At 43.3% G+C, this 22357-nt stretch overlaps 1 protein-coding gene across 2 annotated transcripts in view; it reads right to left on the bottom strand.

The window, feature by feature from the left end:
• LOC115391075 (anoctamin-9-like) overlaps positions 1-22357 on the bottom strand; it is a 151334-nt gene that overhangs the window by 70766 nt on the left and 58211 nt on the right. For both annotated transcript variants that reach the window (XM_030095175.1, XM_030095185.1), the window contains exons 10-11: positions 4523-4583; positions 4351-4433 (exon numbers count right to left, since the gene is read on the bottom strand). In XM_030095175.1, coding sequence (XP_029951035.1) covers positions 4351-4433; positions 4523-4583 — 144 coding nt within the window. The remainder of the gene's footprint in view (positions 1-4350; positions 4434-4522; positions 4584-22357) is intronic.

Here is a 22357-nt window from a genome sequence, read left to right as displayed (position 1 = left end):
AGGTAGTTCAACCCCTTCAGTAGTGATATCTTCCCTCTCTGATACCATCCGTCCACACTGATCTGGTGCCAATAACATCTCCATGTCATTGCTGTATATCCTATATCTCTCGTGGCATACAGCTTGATGTCCTCCATGTAGAGCAGGTGACTGACGATTGTTCCACTGGGGAATCAGTACCCGTATCCACTCCTGGTGATGATCTGGCCGAGGGGATTCAGGCCTCTGCAGAACAGCAGGGGAGACAGAGATTCTCCTTGGTATCTGCCACCTTTGATCCTCATCTCTGCCTCTGGCTTCCAGTTCACTTCCAGAGTTGCCTTCATAGTCTCATTGAGTTTCCGAGGAATGTTCTAAGTTCCCTGTTGATGCTGTACAGTTTCAGGTATTCCAGGATCCATGTGTGCAGCGTTGAGTCAGAGGCTGCCTTGTAATCAATCCAGGCAGTGCACAGGTTGGTGTTTCTGGTCTTACAGTCTTGTGCGATCGTCCTGTCGACCAGTAACTGGTGCCTGGCTCCTCTGCTGTTGTTGCCAGTTCCTTGCTGGGCTCTGCTCATGTATTATTCCATGTTCCTGTTCATCTTGGCCGCTGTGATGCCAGATAGGAGTTTCCATGTGGTGCTGAGGCAGGTTCTAGGCCGGTAGTTGGAGGGTACTGTTCCTTTCTGGGGGTCCTTCATGATGAGGACTGTTGGACCTTGGGTCAACCACTGTGGATGATTCCCTTCTCTTAGCAGCTGGGTCATTTGGGCTGCCAGGCCTTCATGGAGAGCAGGTAGCCTCTTCTGCCAGTATGTGTGAATCCTGTCAGGACCTGGAGCTGTCCAGCTCTTCTTCTCTGGATGTCTGCTGCTGTGATGACCAATGGTTCTTGTCCTGGAAGGATGCAGTGTTCTGCTTGCAGGTCTGCCAGCCACGGTGTGTTAATGTTGTGTGCCACCACTTTCTCCCAGATACTCTTCCAGTATTGCTCAGTCTCCGCCCTGGGTGGGTCTGCTGTGATCCTACTGCCCTGACATTGAGGGTATATCTTTGTTGGGTTGTTCGAGAATGTTGTGTTTATTCTCCTGGCTTCAGCTTCTCTTGTATATCTCTTCAGGCGGCAGCTCGGGCTGTGAGTCTTTGCTCAGCAGCCTCCAGAACCTCGGCTGTGGACAGCTTGCTGCATTTCTTGGGCAGTTCCTTCTTTAGCTTCACACCTCAGTTCAGTTCTGTTCATAGGCTCACTTCTTTCCGTGTTGCCTTGATTTTTGCGTCTAGCCTTCTTTTCCATGGAAGCTCTGACTTCTGGCTTCTCGTACTGTTCATCTTTTTTTCTTTTTTTTTTTCTAAATTTTGTGTCATACTGATTTTGTTTTAGCCTGCAGTTGACTACAGTAGACTCACTCGGAAATGGCTCTTTATGTCTGCAAGTTTACAAATCCTGAGTTCAGAATTAGGGCCATTTTACATCAGCAGTGTTACGGATCCGGAACGGATGCACTGCATGTGGAAAATTACGTCACGCACAGGAGATACAAGCATAACGTAAATCCTCTAATAATGACCTGTATTCCATTAAAAGCCCGTCTCCTTTAATGAGCAGGTGCGTCTTTGAAGAAAGCTCATAAAAGCTGCTTCCAAATACAAGTCGGGTTTTTTTTCTTTTCTTGTTCTCTGTGAAGCGCTACAGCGCTGTACTGACAGTAGTTTGTGCTACAGCGCCAGTCCTCCTGGTATGGCGACTGTGTGTATTACACGCGTCTGGTAAAAATGGTGGAGGGACAGAAAACATAAAACTCCATGTTGAGATTTAATTTTTTCACATCGATTGAAAAAATAAATGAGCTCAGTACATTTTACTGGGTTCAAATTGACACAAAAGATCTTCCTGCTCTTTTTGAAAATTTTAAAATACAAGCCTCTCTCTTATACATGCCTCCTTCCATTAATTAAAACCCGAGAGGACCCTAATTAGGGTCCTCGTGACTGTTACCCGTCAACAGCAGTCTAAAAGATGCATTATTTCTGACAGAATGTCATGATGCTTACCATCAAATTAATCAGCAGAACCTGGGCTAACCGAATATATCAGCCATTATTACACACCCCAAACACAGCTCAAACATGAACTAAATGAATTATGAACCATATTCGTGACCATGTCAACCCACTCGCCGAAATATTGATTGTAGCGCAATGAAACATGATACAATTCACACAAACAGCCTCTCAGACGAGAGCTGGGACTCCGCTGATTACAACCATACCACTCAAAGCCCAATAAAACCACAGAATCCGCCAGAAAATGCCACTAAAACAGCCAACAGCAAGATCGCGTTGTCAAACTGCGGTAAAAAAAAAAAATCGCCTCTTACCTGGACTTTTGGCCGTATAGAGTCCGAATTATGCGTTTATTGTCCATCGGGATCACTTAGCTTAGCCACCTAGCCCCCCCTGACGTCAATCCGGGCGTAAAACTGACCCCTAGTTCGCCTCAAGGAGCTCTGTGATTGGTCAGTGCCATACAGGTTTGTGTGCGCCATGACGGTGTTTTGCTTGTTCTGATTGGCTAACAGAGCTGTCAATCACATGTCGGTGACCCCCGCTGCATTCTATTGGCTCAGACGAGTCTAACGACGTGCGGGGTGTCTGTATTCATGAAGCTGCTGCGGAGCTGGGCGCCTGTATACAGAGGAGGCTTTACGCACGGAGCGTCCTGCTGAGCGTAAACAGACGCTCTGTGTGGATTTCCACTGCAGTCACGCCAAAAACTGCTCTGTTTGGATGTGTTGAACATCAGCAGTGATATAAAAGTGAAAAATATTATTTGGTACATTAGAAAATTCAGATTTCACAAATGGCACCATCGTGTGCCAAAGTGTGCCATCGCCTGACCTGTCTGTACTAAAACCTGTCAAATGTTGTTCTGCTTCACTTTCACAGAGTCAGCCTTTGCAGAGAGAGTGTTCACACATTTGTCTATGATCTGATGGAGGTTTAGAGCTGCAGCTGGATTTTTCCAAAGAGATGATCACATTGAAAGTGCTTTTTTTTTTTAGGCGAGACTGAACATTTTTCATTTGTGCTGTGTTCCATCTTCAGTCACACTTAACCAGGAACATATATACTGATATTTACACATCTGGACAAATCTGACAAGTGTTCACTTTATGAGGAGACAGTAACCACTCAAATAGGCCTAGTTATTGCAGTGTTATACTCTTTTTAGTTTAGTATGTCATTTTCGAGAAGAGGCTCTGAAAAATAGCCTAGGGCTTATAGGGTTAAAAGCCTGGTGCAGCGACAGTTGAGAGAAATAAAAGCCCCGGCTGCTATAAGAGGATTTACGGTAGATATACAGCCATAGATGTATATATGGCTGCTCGCATTATACCCCATCATAGATCATAGCTGGATTGCTACCAGATCCGGAGCTATGCACCAGAGGTTTGCCCTGCCTACCAGAGACATATGGCTTCCGGAGTGAAAGGGGGAATTTTTATTTTGGCAGACGGGCGTCCAGTTGTCCGAGCCTTTACTAGTCCATCATCTTTGGTCCAATCCTTGGCATTGTGGCTGCTGTATGTGGTGAAAACTGACCTGCTGTCAGATCCCTTGAGACTGTGTTGCAGCCGTGGGGTGCATCAAGACACGAATAAAATGCATCCAATGGAAATACAGTCATTAAATTCAATGTGGGCTTAAGCTAGTTGCCTTATCTGTGGCTATATATGCATGCTTGTATATATGCATGATGTAATTTTCCACACCGCCTCCATTTTGGATCCGTAATGTGGCTGGTGGAAAATGGCCCTTCAATTGTAAAGATGCACTCTGAATCCCCTGTTATTGTTTTTCTGCTGAAACAAGCAGAAGAACGACTGATAGCAGCCAATCATCAGCAAACAGCAAATTGCACAATTTAGAAAAGTTCTGGTAAAGCATGCTAAAGCAACCCTAACTCAAAACATCAAAATGTGCCACTTTCATTTGCGAACATCATGTGACCAGGCCTGGAGGTGTAGAAGAAGCTGTAGCTGAAGCAAGTGTGTTTTAATTTAAACAATTTCATAACAAGGGAAAGCTAAGTTGAAAGACACTGAGGGGAACAAACACACAGGAAGTAACAAAAGGACAACATTCCTGACAAAACTATGCAGTTCACATTGTTTATAGGCCTCTGTTGACATGAAGCATTTGCACAGAAAGGAATGTATTCATGCCTGTATGAATGAACTTTCCAAAAGAAGTCCAGCTACACCAATTTTGTCAGTTAAGAGCAAGAACTATATTACAGCAGTGGATAACTATAAGATATGTACATTCAGATTCCAGTCAGTAACACAATATAAAAAGAAGACTGTACCTCTTCCTCACACCAGTCGTAGACTTTCCATTGTGAAACATGTCGAGCTCTGTGTCTTTTCCAAAGCTCCAGGAAAAGTGTGGCTGAAAAGTCAGAAATTTAATCCAATGTGTCACTTCAGAGGATACTGAACAGTAGCTGAGTTTCAATAAAGAAATGATGATAAACTCACCCCAGATTGCCATAAACATAGCAAAAGCCACGGTGCCTTCGTTGTCAAACAAATGGCTCACCTGTTTGGACACAAACACACCACATATCTGAGTTGTAATTAAGACACCGCTTTCCAAGTCAAAAGTACGTTTGAACTCCGCATTAACAGTCGCAAGTCAAGACAGGGAAATCCAGAGTGAGAGCGAGTCATTTCATACCAGTCTGATGAGATCTCTACGATCTCAAGAGCTTGTTAACCTGTCAGCAGACACTGGTCATATATTCATACTAAAGTAAAACTTTGGCTTGTAGCACTATTATCTACAAACACAATAGAATTCAGGGAAGATAGATCACTAGGTGTGGGACGAGACACAAATTCCACGAGACGAGATGTCTCACAAGATTAAGTCCACGAGATCAAGACGAGATGAGATTTTAATGTTTACATGATCAGCGATCTCCCCATTCAAACCATGGTGCACCGACGACGCCATGGCTGCATTTGCACTTCATGCCACTAGGTGTGCCATTTGCATGTTCAACCTTATTTCACACAGACACCACAGAAGAAGAAGGGCGCCGCAGACAATCTCTGCATGTTGTTAGAAAAAGAGTGTGAGCCGGCAAGACGCGGTGACATGTTCAATGATGCGATGCAGCGATTTTTCAATAAAAGAGAAGAACTGAACCATCGTTGCCGCACATTTTATTTACGTCGTATCAATTAAACTGTATCACAAGTAGTTTGTGGACTCAAAAGACCAAGATTTCTTTCGGATAGAACATGCGCAGAACAGTATTTCATGTCCCTTTCGACCGGGTTTTTAAATATGAATATGAGCATAATCGGGTTTTGCACGTGTTTACATGGCTGTGCACCATGTATTATTCCACCAATATTGCGGTTAAGAAAGGGTCACTGCCTGCATGTGAACGTACTCAATATCGTTCAACACATGGACGAGAAATCTTGCGGCATTTCGATCTCACGAGATCTTGTGACACAAGATCCCGTACCATCCCTACAGATCACACCGTTTTTTTGGGGGTTTTTTTTGCCTGTAATGCTAATCGGATTATCAGCCAAAACTTAACATTTTTAAATTTCAGTTAGTCTGCATACACTTTTATTTTGAAAGTTGCTTCACTTCTTTCCCATGCTTGTCTCCTTCAAAATTTTGAATTTTTGTCTATTTCATGTCTTGTTTAGTCCTCATTAAGGCCTTTTCATACACCATTCCCCTTTTCTGCGGAGAAATAAAGTTGCATAAAATTGATCCACTCTGGAAATAAGTTGTGGAGAATTGTTCTAGGACATTTCAAGGCCTGGGACCACCTGACCAAAAACGGCCATCATGTGATGCACGGCGCAGATCTGGACAACCAAGGCAGGACTGTAGTTCCAGACTACAGGCATGTTAGCCACTGGATGCTGCGTACAGCCTGGTATTCCCAACAAGTGATGTTGGGAATCAACTTTAAGATCAGTTTGGTTATTCATAATGATGAATAATTATCAAAGATGGTTATTTATTAACAGAACTGGATCAAAAATACTTCATAAGACCACGAGAACATCTCTGTTTAGGGGAAATAAAAGTCAGTATGTTGAGATCAGTCTCATGAAATACACTAAACTATGAATTTAAATTTGGATTGATAGTTAAATTAATGATCACCAAAGTAAATAAAAGAGGAATTTTGGAGTTCTTGACACACAGGGTGTCAATCTTTCAGTCATCTCTGTGAAACAGTAACACACACGTGATTCCAGAAAATGTATTTATTTACAAGGGAAACCAAAAGAAAACACAGATTCTAACTGTAATATCTACAACTTGGTGTGTGTGTGTGTGTGTGTGTGTGTGTGTGTGTGTGTGTGTGTGTGTGTGTGTGTGTGTGCCCATCTGTGAATTACAAATCCAAAATCACAGCCAACCAAAAGACTACAGCAAAATGGTGGCAGCCAGAAGACTGGTTGTCTGACCATGAGCTCAAAACAAGATGGCCGACCTCGGTGGTCTGTTGGCCATGTGGTCTTGTACGAACCGAAGAGAACAGAAGCAGGATTGTAACATTTGTTTTTGTGAGTGCAGCTATGTTGATTTGTCTCGTAAAACATCTGGAATTGTTCATATGGTGTCTAAATTCATATCAGAATCTGGGATTTGATTTGCAGATTATGACTGACAATCTAGTAAAGCCAAAGTTTAGCATGTGTTGTGCAAATCCTGTGTTGGGGTGAGGCAGCGCTAACATTATTTTACAGATCACCAAGTGAAGCTTGACGATGTGCATTTAAATCGACACATTTTCATGAAAATGAAACAGTTCTGTGCAACTATCTAACAAACCAAGCCGAGTTAGCTGCCAGTGTGTTTTGTGTCTGGAATGGGTGCCAGAAAGAGTTGGTTTGCTGTCCAAGTCAGAGAGGTAGTTGTTCCTTTCTTTTAGCAGTTAGCATTTCCCTGCCAACGGGCTGTGGCTTCGTTGTTAGCCGCTCAGAGTTAACTGGATGTGTTTCTTATGCAGAAGAAGCTGAAGCGGGCCGTGGTGCTCTTTTCCAGGTTTGAAGAAGGTCACTAGGCTCTGTTATGAAGGCTTGGTCTGGCCGTGCTCTCCGCAGGAGTCATGCCATCCTGATAGTTGGAGGAAAAGGAACTAGAGTGTTTGCGAGCTGTGGCCTGTGCGGTTCTTGGCTCCCAGGGAAAAACAGGGCCTGTGAGCTGATCTTCCCTTGGTGAATAGCGACACACTGAGTGCTAGCTCCTTGGTCTGGTTGGGGCCTGGATCTGAGGCCAGAGGTTTGCTCAGGAGCTTCTGAAACTCTGCACTTCTGTTGTTGCTCTGTTGAAGGGCTGAAGAGCCTCGGAGCTTGGCCTTCCCTTGTAGCAGTGCTCTACGTTGGTCATGGGAGGCTGGCAGGATACCGGTACCCTGGGGAGGGGGGGCAAGGGGAGCTGAGCTCCAGTGTGTCACAGGCTGAGGAGCAGAGGGGAACAGGAATTAGAAAGGCCAGCTCGTGCTGAATAGAGCCGAGCTAAGTACCTGTGGCCATGCGGTCAGCTCCAGTCATGTAGATGACAGCTCTGGGAGGGTGGCCGTACCTGGTCCTGGTGTCGTACCAGTTTCCATATGTCCAGTTTAGATTATGGCAAATGAAAACAACTCATCTGTGGTGGAGTGAAATCCAAAGAGTCGCAAAAGGGTCGCAATGGACGGCAGTTGTCAAAAAAAGGATCCACGAGGTGATCGGCTGGACTTGCTGATGCGCATTCACTGAAGAATCACTAAAACCCGCCATAATCCCATATCCACCGATGGATCAGGACATGCCTAATAGAATTACTAGTTTTAAATCTTAAAATCATGTGAAATTAGGTAGACTGACACAAAACAACGCAATCAAGTTCAGCTTTTCCCTAAATTTTGTTTTTACAAAGAATCTTTCATTTGACTTGAAGTTATCAGAGGTATTTCCACTGACAATGTTTACATTCTATTGGTCGTAATATGTACTGGTGTTGAGTTGGACTACATCATATCGAGCGGAGTTGCAAATTCTAAGTTATATTTGTTCTAGGAATACATTTGAAAGGGTCAAGATAACATAAGAAATGACAGAAATCTTATTGCTCAAAATGAATCTAGCTTTTAATTAGGCAGAGACCTGTGAAATCGTGGATCTCAGATTTTATTTTACCAATTTCCTTGAGGTACTGTGTAAACTCACAATAAAAAAAGTTAGATATGATTGGCCCTGAATGAAACATGCTTTACGAGGGGGGACCCAGAAGTTCCCGGACTGTGGTTATAACTTTTTATTTTTTTATTTTCACTTTCAATCAAAGCTGTCACCTTCAAAGTCCTCTCCTTCGGCTTGAATCCAGCGCTGCAGCCGGGATTTCCATTGCTCAAAGCAGTCGGCAAACTCATGCGTAATGATCGCTTTAAGAGCGTCCTTCAATTTTTTTTTGCACCTCTTCCTCATCATCAAATCTCCGCCCCTTCAGTGACTTTTCCATTCTTGGGAAGAGACAGAAGTCGCAAGATGCTAAATGGAGGGAATGTGGCGGATGGGGCAGCAGGGCCATGCCGTTTTTCACCAGGAACTGTTTTACCGCAGAGCCCTGTGCGCCGGCGCCTTGTCATGATGGAGCCACCAGTCCCCGCTCTCCCACAGCGCCGCTGCTTCAGCCTGACCGCCTCCCGGAGCGCCGCAGCGCTTCCAGGTAAAGTCCTGGTTGACGGTTTGCCCTGGCGGCACAGACTCGCTGTGGACCGTCCCTTTGACATCAAAAAAAGCAGATCAGCCTGGTCTTAATCGCTGATCTGACGTGACGCGCTTTCTTCGGCCGTGGCGATCCCTGATGGCGCCATTGGCTGGACTGCTGCTTGGTCTCCGGATCATAACCATAGCACCACGTCTCGTCCCCGGTGATGATCTTCTCAAACAGCCCTCCATCATCCTCCAGCTGCCTTTCAGCTCCTGGCACATGTCCACGCCAGCCTGTTTCTGCTCCGTGGTTAAGAGGCGCAGGACCATTTTGACAGCGACCCGCCTCAAGCCCAAATCCTCACGAAGGATCCTCTGGCAGGAGCTCCAGGAGATCCCTGTCAAATGTTCAATCTCATCCATGACCCATCCTGCGTCGATCTGCCATGACCACAGCTTCGATTTGGCGGACGTTTTCCTCTGTGCGGGAGGTGGAGGGTCAGCCGGAGCGAGGCGAGTCTTCGATGGACATCTGACCACTCTTAAAGCGCCCATGGACCTGTGTTCTCCCCAGAGCCTCATCTTTGTACGCGGTCTGGATCATGGTGTTTCTGTTGCCGTTTTTCCCAGTAGAAAACAAAATCTGATGCTAGCGCGCTGGTCTCACTTATCAGTGAGTTGCGCCATTTTCGGATTTTTCGAAGAAGGGGGCGGGACTGTAGTAACAAACACTGCCTGTGAGCTGCCTGTGTGTCTTTGGGAGGTGAAAATTTTCACAGTTATGCTTAAGGCTATGCTATAGCGACATATAACGGCCAAAAGTCTGAAATCTTTCTTGTTTCTTTTTTTTATAACCACAGTCCGGGAACATTTGGGTCCCCCCTCATATTTTGAAAAGAAAATTTGATTTTATTATAGAGGCTTCATGTATCCCCAATGACAGAGTCACTATTCAGGACGGACTTCCAGGACATCATGGAGAGGCGGAGACACCCAACCAGAAATACAGCACCCTGGTGCTCACTGGGTCAGGAACCGCTGCCTTCCTGGACTGGAATCATCAGCTGGACTGGATGTGGAGATCCTGGACTGGATGTGGAGGCCCTGGACTGGATGTGGAGGCCCTGGACTGGATGTGGAGATCCTGGACTGGATGTGGAGGCCCTGGACTGGATGTGGAGATCCTGGACTGGATGTGGAGGCCCTGGACTGGATGTGGAGATCCTGGACTGGATGTGAAGGTCCTGGACTGGATGTGGAGGTCCTGGACTGGATGTGGAGCTCCTGGACTGGATGTGAAGGTCCTGGACTGGATGTGGAGATCCTGGACTGGATGTGGAGATCCTGGACTGGATGTGAAGGTCCTGGACTGGATGTGGAGATCCTGGACTGGATGTGAAGGTCCTGGACTGGATGTGGAGATCCTGGACTGGATGTGAAGGTCCTGGACTGGATGTGGAGGTCCTGGACTGGATGTGAAGGTCCTGGACTGGATGTGGAGGTCCTGGACTGGATGTGGAGATCCTGGACTGGATGTCTCCTAGACTTCTTATTGTCTCATGCTAGCTGTTGCCAAAGCTGTCCGTCCCTGGGAGAGGGATCCCTCCATACTGTGGTTCTCCCCAAGATTTCTTCTCTTCCCACTGGGTTTCTGGAGTTTTTTCTTGCTGGATGTGAGGGTCTAAGGCGGTGGTTGCTTCGTTTTGTCTCGTTACTGTGAATTTGACATATTAACATTATGCTTATTCACTGTTTTTATTTTTACCGACCAATGTAACATCTTGAAGCCTCTGAGGCAGCTGTTGTTGTGATACTGGGCTATACAAAAATACATTGATTGATTGATTGATTGATGTGGAGATCCTGGACTGGACGTGGAGGTCTTGGACTGGATGTGGAGGTCTTGGACTGGATGTGGAGGTCCTGGCCGCATTTATGAGGTTGGTTGGATGTTCTGCCAAATGGTCTGAAACACCTTTAAACATGGCTTACGGTAGAGAAACGGACCTCCAATTCACCAAGAACAGGTCATTCCTGCAGTCAGCATATGGCAAGCCGTTTTAACATTTAATGCCCAGACTGGATACTCGCGAAAGATATCTGTAATTCAGTTCTTCCTATTCAAAAAGAACAATAGAGATATCAACAACTATTTCTCCTATCCGTATTTATCATTTCAGATATCCACAAATACATTCTTCCTAGGAGAAATTATGTCACTTTTGCCATTCATGTGTATGGGTTACGTCATTTCGCCTATCCATAATTCAGTTGTAGATATCTGCAATATGAGTTACGGATATCTGCAACTGAATTACGGATAGGCGAAATTCCAATTCGAGATATCTCCAACCCCTCCTCAGTTACAGATATCTACATGTTTCTTTATGGATATCCACAACTCAGTTTTGACTAGGCAGAATTCGTTGTAGATATCTTAAATCAAAGTAACGCCTAGTCAAACTAGAAAAAATTTGCAGTTCCTGAAGAAACTGCAAGTGTGAAGGCTGAGCTGAAAATGCTAAACTGTAATGCAGAAAAAGCTCAAGAAGCTCAAGATGAAAAGTTGAAAAAGGTTGAAAAATTTGAAAATCTGCAAAAAGTTGAAAAGGTTGAAAATGCTGCAAAAAGTTGAGAAAGGTTGCAAAAATTTGAAAACGCTGCAAAAATTCGAAAGAAGTTGAAAAAGGTTGAAAACACTGCAAAAAGTTGAAAAAGGTTGAGAAAGGTTAAAAACGCTGCAAAAAGCTGAAAAGAGTAGAAAAAGGTGGTGAAAGTTTGAAAACACTGCAAAAAGTTGAAAAAGGGTCAAAAAGTTTGAAAACGCTGCAAAAAGCTGAAAAAGGTTGAAAACACTGCAAAAAGTTGAAAGGGGTTGAATGCGCTGCAAAAAGTTGAAAAGAGTAGAAAAAGGCGGTGAAAGTTTGAAAACACTGCAAAAAGTTGAAAGAAGTTAAAAAAGGTTGACAAAGTTTGAAAACGCTGCAAAAAGTTAAAAAAAGGTGAAAATACAGCAAAAAGTTGAAAAAGGTTGAAAACACTGCAAAAAGTTGAAAAAGGTTGAAAAAGTATGAAAACGCTGCAAAAATGTTGAAAAAGGTTGAAAGCGCTGCAAAAAGTTGAAAAATGTTGAAAAAGCTTGAAAACACTGCAAAAAGTTGAAAAAGGTTGAAAAAGTTTGAAAAAGGTTGAAAAAGTTTGAAAAGGCTGCAAACACTTGAAAAATGTTGAAAAAGGTTGAAAACGCTGCAAAAAGTTGAAAAAGTTCAAAAAGGTTGAAAACGCTCCAAAAAGTTGAAAAAGGTTCAAAAATGTTGAAAACGCTGCAAAAAGTTGAAAAAGAAGCAGTAGACAGCAGTAGAGTCAGTGTCAGAGTAACAGAGGATCAATAGAGCTCCAGTCTTAATGGAAAAATCCAGACTAATCAAGCTGCAGCAGCACAACAGGTGTGTCTGTTGCAATGGAGACCAGCTGCAGAGCAGCCATGACAGTGAATCAGCACTTTTTAATGCAGTGCGCATGGTTGAAGAAATGGCTTTTCTCGGTGACCGAGATTCGAAATTGAAAAAGATTTTCAAACAGCCAGATTCAGAAGCCTTTCATGAATTTAATGGTGCAGGAATCATGTCTGTAGGATCATCCATTCAGCCACACCGAGGGTGCGAACATGAGTGAAGTTTTGGATTCAGGTATCTCCAAAATGCATTGGAGCGGATGGGAGAAAATCCTGCACTCTCCTCAAACAAATGACTCTGGAGAGAGAACCGTTTGAGATAGAGACAATGTGACTCAATTGTACGGGTCACAAGAAAAATTCCTACGTTTTGAGGGGTTATTGTGGAGATTGAGCCAGAAATGCGGCCATACGGACGAGAAAAGAATTTTTTTTTTTGGTTAAAATTCAGAGCCTCCCGCACTCTAACTGCCACTCTCCCACTCTAGCCTCTCCAATACATATCCATTGTAAACTCCAAAAAAAGCTGGAATTCTCTCTGTACTTGAAGGCTCACAGTTTAAATTTGGTAAAAGATCTTGAAATGATATTACGTTCCTGAATAAAGGACAAAAATGCCTACGTTTTAAAAGTAAAATGACTTGTCCACGTGAAAGTATGACAAAGTTATAATGGTTCAAAGTTGAAGGAGTTGACGGGTCAGTTGAAGGGTTTTCCCATCCACTTCAATGTTAAAAATAATTTAAAAAGTTGAAATATTTCAAAAAGTTCAAGAAAGTTGAAAAAGTTTAAAAAGGTTGAAGAAAGGGTTTAAAAAGTTGAATATTTTAAAAGTTGAATGGTTAAAATCGGTTAAGATTTGAAGAAGTTATAAGGTTCCAAAGTTTGAAAAAATCTCCATCCGTTAACATGGGGCAAAAAGTTGGACAAAAGTTGAAATATTTCAAAAAGTTTAAAAGATTTTAAAAAGCTAGAACATAGCACCCATGTCCTCAAAAAGCTGCACAATTTGATATATGAATGGTTCAAATCGGACAAAATTTGTAGGAGGAGAAGCGTGCCAAAAAACGGCGGAAGAAATCAGAAGAGGAATGTAATCGTGTGAATGCCTTCAGCATTCACACAAATAATGTTGTAGATATCTCAAATGGGAAATACGGATAGGCAAAACTTGATTGTAGATATCTAAAATTATGTCAGAGATATCTTTAATTAATTTTGATAGAGATATCTAAAACATGGAGATATCTGTAACTACAATTCTGCCTAGGCGAAATGGAATTAAAGATATCTTGAATGACAGTTTTGACTAGACGAAATGACGTTGCAGATATCCATAATGTCGTGCAATTTCTCCTCCCACTTTCAGGCGGAAAGCGGTGAAATGCTGATTTGAACCGAATGTGTATCGTGGCACGAGGCGAAGTGGCACTCCGCTACACATTTAACTTGAATTTCTTTTATTTTGGTTCTGTAAAGAGCGAAAATATGTATTGTAACGCCGGGAACGCACTGGACGCGGAAGCGTAGCGGAGGCGCCGCGCGCGCCGGCGCTTGGCTGTTCGCACTGGAGGCGCCTGCGCTCTCTGCGCTGGTCACACATCGGCTGCACTCGGCTCGCTCCGTCAGCTCTCGGTTTTCACGTTTGTTCCCTGTTCCCTCTGTCTCGCTCTGCCAGTATGGATGTGTGTTTTGGTGACCTGTGGAGAGACTTTTTCTCCTCCTGTCCTCTTTTTTTCTGCATCACGTGAATGTCTGTCGCTGTGTGTGTGTGTGTGTCTGTCGCTGTGTGTGTGTGTGTGTGTGTGTGTGTGTTTGGGTGCGTACATGCGTATGTCTGTGTGTGTGTCCATCTCTCTTGTGATTAGACCCAAGTGACAAATTATAGACGGACGAGCAACACCGTCCGTAACTAATCGTTATTTAATTTGTTATATTTTGAAAATTGACCGGATTCTCTTGCCTTTTCTGTTTCCGACTTCCTGTCTGGTCCGATCTGCTTGATCCAGCTTGACACATGGCGCTCCCTGCGCTCGCGGCTCGCGTGAAAAATAGAACGAAGCGGAGCGGGCGCGCTGCAGAGCTCCACTGCGCGTTCGGTGCGGCCGGTTAGATAGGTTAACATGGGAGGCGATCAGAAGCGCCGTGCGCGGCGCTACCGCGTCCAGTGCGTTCGGGCCGTAACACCACAGTTGATACATTCAGGGCTTCCGTGTGTGTTCCCGTAAACGCGAGACTATCCCGACACCCGAACACACCGTGTAGCGAACGCGCCCTCTACTGGTCAGAGTTAGACACTGCTTTATATAACAACAGTTCTTGATCCACTAATGGCTCTAAATGCCACAAATGCACCTCACAGAGAAACCTCGGTTTCCCACGGCCGGTACATTTGTGTAAATGAGCGTTCGTAGCTCATCTAAGCAGGCTATAAGCACATTTTTTGTGTCCAGCGACAGCAAATGTTCAGTTCGTTCTGCATTACTTTGACAGCTTTGGACAGCACGACGCTCTCTCTCCCCGCAGACGCCCTGACTGAGGGCTCGTTCTACTCCGTGGCATTTTTGTACAACATTGTTTAATACTGCCGCCATGGAAAAGCTTCATTTGCCATAAGCTTCCTGTTTTTTCTGGTGTTGGGAAGTTACGCATTTCTGGACATCTAAAATAGAGCAACGTCATTCCGACACGTCATAGTGACGTTTAAGATATCTTTAACTTACATTTCGCCTAGTGGAAACTGAATTACAGATATCTGTCATTGTCATTTAGGATATGTGATGTGTTTCATGACGTTTCAGTGACGTCATTAGAGATATCTAAATCTCAGTTTCGACTAGACGAAACTGAAATTTAGATATCTCTATCAGTCCTTTCGGATAGTCAAAACTACATTATAGATATCTTTAATGAAAATTCCGGATATTCAAAATTCATCACGCCTTGTCAGAATGGAGTTGTGGATATCCGCAGTCTTAGTTCAGTCTTCAGTTGCAATCTAGGCATTAAATGTTAAAACGGCTTGCCATAGTCAGCATGCTAACTAGGGATGAGTGACAAAACTGCACATTTTAGTGTGTCTTTTTATTGCCGCCAGCCAAAAGGCAATAATGTGCAATAATCTGCCTGTGTAATCAGGCATCTTAATCTGCCACATGTGAATTGAATGAATAGGGTGTTCTTAATTACGTCATCGGTTGCTGAGCAACAGTTTCGGGCGCCATGTTGGAGGGCATACACGGAGTTATAAACACATGAGACGGTGGTGGATTACTGCGGACTTTTGAGCGAAAAAAACAGGATTCTGTATCATGAAAACTGCAAGGGGATTGACTATTGACCCATACTTGATCGCAAGCACGGAATTTACCCGGAATGAGGATAAATGGGCCGACATCAGCTACTTCCACATCGTTAATTACGTGGTCTACTCGCTAAACCGTCTGCACGCTGTGACAACGGACACTGCAAAATGCAGCAGTTCCATTGAGGCTGTGTGAACATCAAGGAAACCCCAGAGGGCGTGCAGGGTTCTGGGTTCTGTCCAGAATGCAGAGGCAGCAGGAAAAAGAGTCGTTTAAGCAGCTCATGACATTACAGCTCCTCAGTGGCTTTACAGCTGCTAGTTGTTACTGAAGTCTGATGTGCCTCAAGTTGTGGTAGTAATTGATCTATATGTGTTATTTTGAAGTTATCTGGCCTTTTCTTGTTTGTTTTTATATAAACGCTGGAGGTGTGTTTTCATGTCTACTCAGCTTGCTGAAACATTTTACATATTCTGAAGTGAATGTGACAAAATCCACACCAACATATATGTAGGAGTTTAAATACAGTTTTAGTTTATCAATGTGAAAATTGCCATTTCATATTTTGAAATGCTTGTGTTTGAGATGTAAAGTGATTATTTACAGGTTAAAATATTCACAGGTGATTAGGTACAGTTCATGTTGTGGTTCATTACTTTTGAAAATGTGTATAAATAAGTGAAGGTTATAAATCCATATGGATCAGGTTTGTTGGATGTTATGGAGTAAACTGAGGTTTTCTGCAAGTTTGCATATTTAATTGCCTGTTAAAAAAATTAAGTTTCATTTTTGTGGCTGCCCTGCATCAGACAGACAGTTGGGCAAGTGGAGTGGAGCCACAGTTGGGGGTTTTTTACCTCTCTTTCTGTTTGTATCTCTGGATATTACCTTTGTTATTTCATTTATTTCTCTGGACGTTATGTTTTTGTCACACGACTTTGAAGTTTAACAGTTTGAGTGAATGGAGAGGATTCTGTGGAGGTTTTTGTATTTCACGTGTGGATTTCAGGAGGAGATAGGAGCGTCAAGCTTGGGCTTCATTATTCAGGAACCTACAATATATGTGTCTAATGTAATAGGTTCTTACCTCTTAATTGTCCGTGAATCTGCAGGCATGCTGATACCAAATAAAGCTGTTTTTCAAGTGGAATTGTGTCTTTGTTTATCATTCAATTGCTAACCGATTAAAAGGAAAGGCATATATTTATCTGGCAGTTCAAATACAAGTCATGTGAAAGATGTTATGACAAAACGTAAAAAGCAGTAGCATGGAGTCCTAAGTTTTCATGAAAAAGAATCCAGCTGTTCTTTAATACGGCACAGAAACATTTACAGTTCAGTCAAAAGGCACAACGGTGTCACTGATGTTTGTCAGTGCAGCACAGGTGCACAAGTTTTGTCTTCGTCCTCTTCTGGCTGCAGCATGTCGGTCTGCTCCTCCACTGGTTCACATCCACTGGTCACAGTCACTTCATGACATGTTCTGGAAAGCCACTAAAGTCTCAGCAGCTTGTAAATCTTTACTCCTCTTGTTGCAGCTTCCAGCACGTTCAGCACGGGTCTGGGCTCCAGGAGGGGGTGCTGGGACCTTGTTGAGGCCCAGATCCACTAATGGCAACCAGTCAGTTGTGTCTGGGGGAAACAGGTCTGATGGATGTCCTGAAGTGGAAAGATGAAAAAAAGACATTTAAAAAAAAAATCAGTGTCACAAACAGATCATTAAATTAATAACTACAATTTACATATAGACTCTACCATGTAGAATATGAGCAATAACCCTGGACATACCGTCCTGCAGTCATGGTCACTTTTTAACTCCCATAATAAATCATAGTCACTTCATCATACACACATTCTGTTGCACTAAAACATACTGTACATATTAGTATATATATTATAGCTCCTGTTATATTTTAGATTTATGTCCTATTTAAAGTTAGGTTTTTCCTACTTTTAGATCTATATTATTATTATATTATCATCCTATTAATATTCTTATTAAGATTTGGACCATTATTTATTCTTATTCCTTATTTACACATTCCCTGACTGTTCTGCCCCTGTGTGTTCTTTGAGCCTCTGTAATGGTAAATTTCTCCATGGTGAGATAAATCAAGGCTATAGTATTCTATACACATCCACACACTCTCACTTACTCTGAACCTTGAAGACTAAGAAATGATGAATGCTGAGAATACCAAACACTTTATAAGATACATTGGAAGTTGATTTGTTATTTTGGGGCACATTTACTTGAGGCCCCCTGGTGTGGCTGCTCTCAAGTATCAGTTGCTCTGATTTGAAATTGTTTCTAAAACAGCACTAACCCTCAGTAATAGTCAACCCTGACTCCAGCACCAAAAATATATGCTATAATTTTAGACAGTAGTCTAATAGAAGTCCGGTTGCGCCACAGTGCAGAGCACAGGGTTCCCTAAAAAAAGTCAGGCCTCAATCACACGTCCGCGGTCACTGTGCGGCGCGGCGCTGGAGCGGCGTGTTCAGGCGTCCCTTTCTCACAGCGCGGTCTGCGTGAGCGGGTTGTCCGCGGCAACGGGCTGCTAGTGTAATATGTTTGAAGTCACTCCAGAGGTGTTTCGGGAGCAAAAGGATGTTTATTCCCAAGAGCAGCATCCAGAAACGTGCATCAGCATCGGGAGTCAAAAACACAACACAATGCAGCTTCCGTAGCTCCGGCATAGACCTGTAGATATAGATCTCTAGATATGTGTATCTAGACACGCGCTCCTCTCAACTGCGCCGAATAGTAAATTCGTGTTCAATATATTTATTAATTTTACACACAAAAAACAATAGAAAATTATAATAAAAAATAAATAAATAAAAACCCACCCAAACAATCAACATCCCATTCACTGTCAAACAGAATTATAAATCAGATCAATACAAATTCACGACCTTTAACATGGAGTCAGCCAGAGAACATCAGACTAAAATTAAGCAAATAAGTAAAAAAAAGGAATAAGAAAAATCACTTCATCCTGGACTTGTGTAGATGGTTGATCAAAAAAAGTTAAGAAAGGCTTCCAAACTTCATAAAATTCTATTTCAGAACCCCTCAAAACAAATTCTCATTTTCTCCAATTTAAGATGAAGTAACACATCTTTAATCCGATGTGATACAGTGGGCGGAGCTGTGTCCTTCCATCTCAAAAGTATTAGGCGACGTGCCAACAAAGTAGAGAAAGCAATCAGTTTATGACCCCCTGCCGGTAATGTTAAATCGTCAATGTCAACCCCAAACAAAAATAAAAGTGGGTTAAGTGTAATTCTTATGCTGAATATACAGGAGAATGCCTCACAGACCCCTTCCCAAAAACGTTGTATTTTGGGACAGAGCCAGTACATATGAATCAAAGTGGCTTCTGTCGACTTACATCTTACACAATTTGGATCCAATTGAGGATACATCTTTGCCAACTTTGATTTACTAAGATGTACTCTATGCACCACTTTAAATTGTATGAGGCAGTGTCTTGCACAAATGGAGGACGAGTGAATTTTCTTTAAAGCTGGTGTCCGGAGTTTCCGTTCGTTTCCATCGTATGTATCATTTTTCAACAGAGCTTCAATGTGTCAGTCTGGTTGATACTACAATATAATATTAGCATAAAGCAATATAAAAATGTATTTATGAGCTCCGCCTTCGTCTCATAGACCCCCATGTTATCTGAAAAAGCGCCGGTCAGCTTCAGCCAATAGATTTCAAGCTTCCGCATTCTCGTGCCGTCAGTCAAAGTGTGGAGCAGCCAGAGAGCACGGCGCTCGCCCAGCAGAGGAGAGTTAGCTCTGCAGCAGATATATCCACTGTCTGCTGAACATCCACCGGAAACAGCTCAACATGGAGGATGCTGTAGGACTGGAGGCTCTCATTTTCACCCCACAGATGTGTGTGCACAATTAAAGGGGCGTGGCTTGGTCCCTCATGAAAGCAGAGGGAGGGCGGAGCCTCGAGACATTGGATTAAAAAAAACCTCTCGTTCAAAACTCCGGACACGAGCTTTAACACCTTCCCCAGTCAGATTCAGTAATACAGTTTTGAAGATCTTGTTCCCATGACCGTTTAATAGCATCCATAGAAGTAGAACTTAGACGTGAAATCAAAACCAGCATTGTGGATATGGCTTTTTTCTTGTTTGGGCTAAAGCACATAATCTCCTCAAATATATCATCAGGGGGTTTATTAGGGAAACCTGAAATGGAACACGAGACAAAATTCCGGATCTGTAAATATCTAAAGAAATGAGAGGCGGGTAAATCATACTTGTTGGCCAATTGTTCAAATGAGGCAAAGTTCTGTTCAATAAATAAATCCTTCAAAAATGTTAACCCATTCTTCTGCCATCCATGAAATGTAGCATCGTGTAGGGAGAGGAAGAAGAAGAAATTAGATGCGATCGGGCAACTTAAACTCAACCTTGGAAAGGTCAAAGTATTTTTGAAATTGAAAACAAACTTTGACTGAGTCGCGAACCACAGGATTATCAGTTGTCCAGTTCTTTGACAATGGAACACACAGACAACAGCGAAAAGGAGCAAAAGAAAGCTTTTCCATTTCCACCCATGCAGGCCCACTGTCGTCACGCTGATAGTGCATCCAAAAAGAGAGGCAACATAAAAAATTAGACGCCCAGTAATAATGACGAAAATTTGGTAAGGCCAAGCCTCCATCCTGCTTTGATTTTTGCTAATGTTCTTTACGTAAACGTGGTTTCTTAAAGTTCCAAAGAAAAGATGAAATTATAGAGTCCAGTTTTTTAAAGTAGACATTGGGAACATACACAGGAAGGCTCTGAAACAGATACAGGTACTTAGGCAGTACAGACATCCTAATCACATCCACCCTCCCCACTAGTGAGAGGGGGAACGGCAACCACTTTGACAGATCTTGTTGTACATTGTGTTGTAGTTTAGAAAAGTTTTCTTTAAAGAGATCACAAAAGCATTTTGTCACCGTTATGCCGAGATAGACAAAACTGTGTACTGCTATCTTAAAAGGGACATTGATTTTCGCTATTGTAGAGTCAGGCATGTTCAAAGACAACAACTCGCTTTTATGTAGATTCAATTTATAGCCTGACACACAACCAAATTTATTGAAAAGGTCCAGAATGGAAGGAATAGTTACCTCTGATTCCGATACAAACAGCAGGAGATCATCAGCATATAAAGACAGTTTGTGTTCAATTCCATACCGCGAGATGCCATGAATTGAGTGATTATTTCTTATAGCTATTGCCAAGGGCTCGATGGCTAGAACAAAAAGGAGAGGGCTGAGGAGACAGCCCTGACGAGTTCCACGATGTAGACGGAATGGTTCTGAATAGTGATTATTGGTGAGTACCATGTCAGTGGGGCAAGCATAAAGTAACTTCACCCAGGACAGAAACTGATGTCCAACCCTAAACCTACTCAAGGCCTCAAACAGGTAATCCCATTCCACTCTATCGAATGCCTTCTCTGCGTCCATGGAGAGAAGGCATTCGGAGTTGGCCTGGCTGGGTGTGTATAATATATTGAAGAGACGGCGAATGCTGAAAAAGGAGCGTCTGTTCTTAACAAAACCAGTCTGGTCAGAGGCAATGATATTGGGCAAAACTCTTTCCAGTCGATTTGCCAGAACCTTCGCTAATATTTTGTAGTCGGAGTTCAAAAGCGAAATTGGTCTACAGGACTCACATTCAAGAAGGTTTTTGTCCTTTTTCGGAAGGAGTGTTACACAGGCTTGATTCAAACTGTTGGGAAGAGCACCTCTGGCGAAAGAGTCTGTATAAGGAGTGGTTAAAATGGGAGATAATTTTTCTGCAAATGTGGCATAAACCTCACTCGGCAGACCATCAGGGCCTGGAGAGTGGCGAGACTGTAGTGATTTTATTGCTGCCATGATCTCCTGCTGCTGTAAAGGTGCATCCAGGGCAGACACCTCATTCGGTGACAATGTTGGAATGTTGAGATCCTTTAAAAAATCTAATATATAGATATAGATCTCTAGATAAGTGTATCTAGACACGCGCTCCTCTCAACTATGCCAAATAGTAAATTCAAACGGAACATATATCTGCATATATGACAACGAGGCGCTGTCTTCATTGTTTTCAACGGGACCTGCTCCAAGCCGCGGAAAAACAGACGGAGCAGAACCCTGGAAGTCTCTGGTGAGACCAGTCTGTGGCAGACAGGAGCTCAATACATGCATAGAAAGCCTAGCTGACACGAGATGTGTGTTTATGCCGTTGGTTTCAACGGGACGCCGCGTACAGCCCGCTCAAGTCCGTGCAGAAAAATAGACTTGATTTCTATTTAGAAACCGCCGCGTGGATTTGAACGGGCCCTGCGTGTTCCCCGCGCATGCAGTGTCTAACGCCTGATCTGTTTGCATGCAGTTCTGACTTTTCCGCGCAGACACCGTGCAAACCTGGACAGATCCGCGCCGCACAGCCGTGTATGTGTGATTGAGGCCTCATTCTGACCAAATGCTGCATAAAATCATCAAGTAATAACACTGATCTTACCGGATACAGAGTGGAGATCACAGACTCTCGTGTTCTTGATGCTTGATTCCTGCACATCAGCTCTTGGAATCCTCGTTAGCCAGCCAGCCGTCTTCTTTGTGAGACTTGTCGAGTCTGCTCTCCTTGGTGCGTGAAAACAGCCGGTATCCAGAAAAAAAAAAAAAAAAAAAACGACGCACATCGCGGTCTGCCCGCATCCCACAACAGCATAAAAGTTCACCATCGTCAGTCTGGACTATTCTAGTCGTGCACGGGCGATGATGTGTGCTGGATAAACTGTTCAGTCCGCCTGAAACCGCTGTGTGACCACACCGTGTGTGTCCTCCAACATGGCGATTGTTGT

Source organism: Salarias fasciatus, chromosome 1 (genome assembly GCF_902148845.1).
Source record: "Salarias fasciatus chromosome 1, fSalaFa1.1, whole genome shotgun sequence".
In the NCBI taxonomy this organism is placed as follows: Eukaryota; Metazoa; Chordata; class Actinopteri; order Blenniiformes; family Blenniidae; genus Salarias; species Salarias fasciatus.
The sequence above is the reverse complement of the archived record's forward strand: the minus strand, read 5'-3'. Positions and strand labels throughout refer to the sequence as shown.